The sequence below is a fragment of the Limulus polyphemus genome, unplaced genomic scaffold (genome assembly GCF_000517525.1).
Source record: "Limulus polyphemus unplaced genomic scaffold, Limulus_polyphemus-2.1.2 Scaffold9, whole genome shotgun sequence".
Classification (NCBI taxonomy): domain Eukaryota; kingdom Metazoa; phylum Arthropoda; class Merostomata; order Xiphosura; family Limulidae; genus Limulus; species Limulus polyphemus.
In genome coordinates, this window is record NW_013665619.1 from 711949 (window position 1) to 717645 (window position 5697).

The 5697-nt window shown below is 37.3% G+C and overlaps 1 protein-coding gene across 1 annotated transcript in view; it reads right to left on the reverse strand.

Annotated features, from left to right (window-relative positions):
• The window catches only part of LOC106478188, an 84639-nt gene that overhangs the window by 61850 nt on the left and 17092 nt on the right, over positions 1-5697 (reverse strand). The window contains exon 4 of the mRNA XM_022381883.1: positions 3892-4107. Within this exon, the coding sequence (XP_022237591.1) occupies positions 3892-4107 (216 nt within the window). The remainder of the gene's footprint in view (positions 1-3891; positions 4108-5697) is intronic.

Here is a 5697-nt window from a genome sequence, read left to right on the forward strand (position 1 = left end):
ACAGGATCATGGGAGAAGTTCCATTGGTCCAGAAGCATCCACTGAAGGAAACATATGTGAGCTCGACCTAAGAGAATGAAAGCTTCCAAGGAAGCCCACATCTCCAAAACAGAGAGAATCCCTTGTGCAGTGAGAAAAGAAAGTAGAGCTATTGAGACTGCCCACTCCACATCCCTGAGCCAAAGTGGAGAAGGCTTTCTTTAATTCCGATGTAGATGGGAATTAAATAAAAACCCCAAATGAATAAGACATTGAGTGGGGCTAAGAATGGACTTCTCCAACTGGGTCAGAAAACCCCAACCCAATTAGCATCTTGAAGAAGTAAAGTAAGCAGGCATGATTGACCGACTGGGCATGAGAAGAGGTGAGCAGGAGCTAATCATCCATGAAAAGGAGAGTCTGAGAACTGAATGAATGAAAATGACTGACTAAAGAGTGTACCACTCGACAAAACACATGGAGAAAAAGGACCGATTGGCAGCACCCCAAAATGGAAGACAAGTCCCTTGTGGACAAACCATACAAAACTACATGACACTGGAGCAGTTGGAATATGAAGAAAGGAATCTGTCCCATCCATCAGGTCATCCAGAGTCCCAGGGAAAAAAAACCTGAAGGGAGAGGTAGGACTCCATGGTGAAAGAAGGTGGCTCCAGATAAGTGTTTAACCAAAACAGGTCCCTTGTTGACAAACCAAAGAAAATTACATGACACTGGAGCAGTTGGAATATGAAGATAGGCATCCATCACGTCGATCTCATAATCCAGAGTCCCAGGGAAAAAAACCTGAAGGGAGAGATAGGACTCCATGATGAAGCAAGGTGGCTCCAGATAAGTGTTTAACCAAAACAGGTCTAGGATGGGTTTCCAATCCCCCATCTTTCAATGGACAACAAATAGATGGGAGTAAAACCCAGGTTCAGTGGGTACCATTTGTTCAACAGCCCTTTTGTGTAGTAGGTTTTGAACAGACTAGGCCAGGTGATAGGAAGGTACAATCCCAAATAAAAGGGAATGAGAACTGGGAAGTGGATGGTGGGAGCAGAACTGAAGGCAGAACCTTTAAATAAAACCCGTAGAAACCATGGAACTGTCGTATAGTGTAGTCAAAAAGTTACATAAACTAAAGATACTTACATAAAGTACTTATTACTAATGAATTTACAAAACTAAGAAATTCTATCTAAAACAATAACAATAAGCAACACTTAAAAGTACAAAACCACCAAAGAAACTTTGAAGATAAAAAACACGTAAGTATCGAACTGATAAGTCCACTCAAAGAAACAATAAGACAAAGGACATAAAAGTAAAACCTACCCTGATGAACATGAGGATGAAAAGGGACCTAGTCAACATTAACAAAATTTGACTCAAATATAACCTCCAATTAGATGTGACTAGTAGTAAAGAAAATGGAACTTACAAACTAACTTAAGCAGTGAAAGTAAGTTGAAATAATGAACCAACACACCCACAAAATTGGCCAAGGTTACAATTACCCAGCTGGTTGTGCTGGTATAGATGGCATAGTACGATTGGTGGAGAGTAGTCACATGATCACTACATGTTCTGAAATGGCACAAAACTGATGGGGTATAAAGACTTTGCACTGTAGCAAATTTCTTTTGCAATGCTTAGAGGGCAGACTAGAATTGAGACAGCTTTGGGTGAGATGAGGTAGTATCATTCTGGAAGCAAAAGAACCTCATGTGCAAGATGTAAAAGAAAAGCATAAACTTTGATGACAAGACATTCCATTGTTTGTGAGTGAAGTGGTGAAGGCTGAGCCTGATTAAGCTAGAAGTTGAAGAACACACACAGATGTATCAAATATAGGATGAGCATGAGATAGACTTTGAAAGCTTGAGAAGCTAGCCACGCCAAACAGCTTCCTGCAGAAGAATGCAGGTGTGAAAGAATAGTTGCTCTCTAGAATGGGTAAGGAAAAGCCAATTGCGCATGTATTAATGTAAACAAGGTGAGCAAATGCCTCCATGACTCAAGTAAAGACCTCAAGAGTAGGTGCAATGCTAAAAGGAAGAGCATGAAACTGGAAGACATGGTCCTGATGAATAAAACAAAGAAAACATCTGGAGGATGGGGCATTTAAATGTGTTAAAAGGTGTCTGAAACATCAAACAATGTTATCCACAATTTGGGTGAAAAGTATCACCAGAAGAAAAGAAATCCTCATTATGGAACCAAGGGATGATAAGAAACCAGTTGAGAGATGACAGTTTGATAACCAGATCCCAGTCTCCAATCTTATTGGGCATCATAAAAAGATGAAACTAATAACCAATTGTAAGGGTAAATACCCTCTCAATGGCATACTCGGCAAAGAGGTCTGAGACCACATCCTCAAAACACTGAATATAAAGGGAAACAGAGGAAAAAGATAAAGATAATTAGAGATATAGATTATGGGTGAGAACCTGAAGAACTCATCTGTCAGACAAAATTGGAGATCAAAGGCTGACAAAAAGAGAAAAATGGGTCCACACATGGCCAGACCTAAGAGAATAGTCACTGAATAGATGAGCAATGACCCTGATAACACCAAGTGTGAGGATGGGAAGTAGAAAAAGGATGAGAAGTTGGAATTTAAAGGGGAAATGTTGATTCAGCTAGCCTAGGAATAGGAGCAGAATGGAGAAATTGAGAAAAACGAGAAATCATTGTAAACAATGGGAAATAATGTCAGGCCACCTCAGCTTGGATCTTCAGTAAGTCAGGAACATTCCTAAAGTCCTTAGGGCAAAGAAATGGAACTTGACAAAGATCACAGAGATAAGTGTGAGGGAGGCATACATTAGCTAAGAGTGCATCTCCTCCAAACAAGTCTGAGTTAGGAAAGATAGAGCAGAAAAAGGAATACAGGCAAATGTGGTGAAAAGAAAAGAACAGATCTCTCCAGAAAACCCCTCCTGAGATATATAGTGAAGTAAGGAAAGGCAATGCAAGAAGGTAATAAATAAGAGAAAAAGGCACAAAAATTGGGCACTAGATAGAGATATAATAGTTAATAGGCCACTCTCAAATAAGTAAAAGACATTCCAGTAGCCACAATAGGCACAGATCCCATGTTATGAACATAATCACTATCATTAAACAAAGCAAAATTACTAATATTTGAGAATTCATGAAGAAGTTTTTCTTTTTATTTAGTTTTAAAAGAGACCAGCAAGCTATCACAAACCTCACGTAATTTATTAATAATCTTAAAAACACATCCATTTTAGATACTGCTGAAGAAAAGAATGAAGTTATTTTGAGCACAAGTGCTTAGGGGGAGTTACTGCACAAGGAAGTTGTGTTGCCCTCCTACTAGTGGAGGGCTATCAGTGCATGATAATGTCATCATGCAATAACACATTTCATGTTAAATATGATTTTTAAATGGATGTTAGCTCAAGGTTAGTGGCATACAAGTCTTATAGGCATATGCATTATGGATTAAGCTATTCTGCATGTAGTTCTAGTCTCAGAAAAAAGGAGAAATTTTACATTACAGAAATAATTCTACTGAGATTTAGAAAAAAACAACAAATATTTTATTGGAAATATTCAGATTTAATTTTCAAAATAAAACACCAAAGACACAAAAATTCTTAATATTAAGAGTGCTCCAGCCCATATTCATAGTGTTTTATGTTCCAAATCTAAATATAGAATACTTTAGCTTGACTACTAAAATAAACATTTAAAAAAGCTAGGAGGCATCAAAGAAACACAAATTATTAATATAACACAAATGAAATTTAAATTATTTTGATCTACATTACAATGGGACTAATTTTGTAAATTACTTTGCTACTAAGTTTTGCATATCTTTGGTGAGATGAAATGTTTTGAAAAAGATGCTATGCTGAAAAAGTATGAATATACCTGAACATAAATCTTGTTGGTAAGAGTGGTGTGGATTCTATCCCAGTGAGTTTCCAAGCCATCTTCACAAAGAAACTTCTGACCACAGACAGGACAAGTCCATTCTCTTTCATTTGAATTTGCTTCATCAGGCCACCACAACACATCCCTTTCACTGTGAAATGGACAATCCAAAGGTAGAGGAACTCGATATTTTTCAAGAATTGGTAAGATTTTCTGGAAAATAATAGAAGCAAAATAAAATAACAAATCAGAACTGATAGAATATATTATACATGTACATATGCTGTATGATGAGAGCAGTGTGTTATCTACAAAGTTTTGATTCAAAGTTAGTTACTTCAAAACTATTAAGATGAAATGCTACTGAATTCTACCACTATGCATTTGAAAGGTTTTACTTTTCAAATGTTCCTGAAATATTTCCGTAAAAATACTAAAATAAATGTTTATATGGTTTGGGAACCTAAACCCACACTATTCTATTTCCCTCCGAGAACTGTTAACTTTAGGAATAGTTTGCTTGAAAATGCTATATGTTTGGAAAATTGGTATTTATTTTAGTTCTTCATGGAAAAGTGTATTTGGATGCATAGTTTACATTAAAGTTAGCATTTTTTTTACACCGAAAATGCATTTCTGATAAGCATATATGTCCTCTCACACAAAATTATCTCAATCTTCTTTCTGCCCCTAAGCATTGCTAAAAAATTTTAATGCTTAGCACATGAGTCTATATACCCCACAAATTTCACCCCACTTTTGAACATGTTTATAGCATGTGACCACCCTTCACCAATAATATAGATCTATTGGCACAGCTATCTCCCTCTGATGTTCCAGCTCAATACTCACTTTCGAAAATTGGCAGAATTTAAAATGAATAACACCAACAGTGGGGAGGAAGGGTGGAAAGTGTGTGAGAGTAGTAAAGTACTTATCAGAAGTATACTTATTTCTGTATAAGAAAATATTAACTTCTGATATGGTCTTACCTGTTCTCACAAAGCTAGAATCCCACACTGAAAATGTGGAGAGGCTGTCATAGGCACCTATCAGTGAAACCAAGTGGAAAGTAACCACCTAGAAATAACTGCTGTGCTCAGAGAAGAAACTGAAGTGCATATGTGAAGCACCACACTACAGGTATGCTCTTCGCTACATAAGAAGGAAATGAACTTAACACAGCTGGAGAAAAAGGATGTGCACAAGTGTAATTGATTCTGAGAGGTGTAATCCACAGTAAAAAACAATGCCAGTTCAAACTGTCCTCCATTACACAAACCAGACTGGAAAACAGCTGGCTCCCGTAGATAAATAGCCACTCTATGAAACAAAAACTGAAATCAAACTTGATACTCATATGTGGAGAAACAGCAAATCAAGGGATACTCGCCAAAATATAACAATAGAGAAAACAACTAGCCATGGCTAAGTATCCATCTAACCTCAACCAGACAGACGAGATTCTACAACCTGTCCATAGAATTAGGAGGTTGAAGATCACCCAGATAAAAATGAAATTAGAGTAACATGAACATTGTGACTAGGACATTTGGATGGTGTGATATACATACACCGACCCCAATCATAAGTAAACAGTGTCATACAACAAGCAACCGGAATTATGAAGAGAAAGTTAGCATTCATCCAAAACCATACAAACTCCCAAAATCACTGAGGTGCAAGAAGTACAACAAACCGAACCTGGCATTACGGGGTTGTGTCCTTGCTTCAACTCATCCATAAGAACAAGGCAATGCCTGCAGTCAGTATTAAGAGCAGAAATCATAATTCACCCAACCA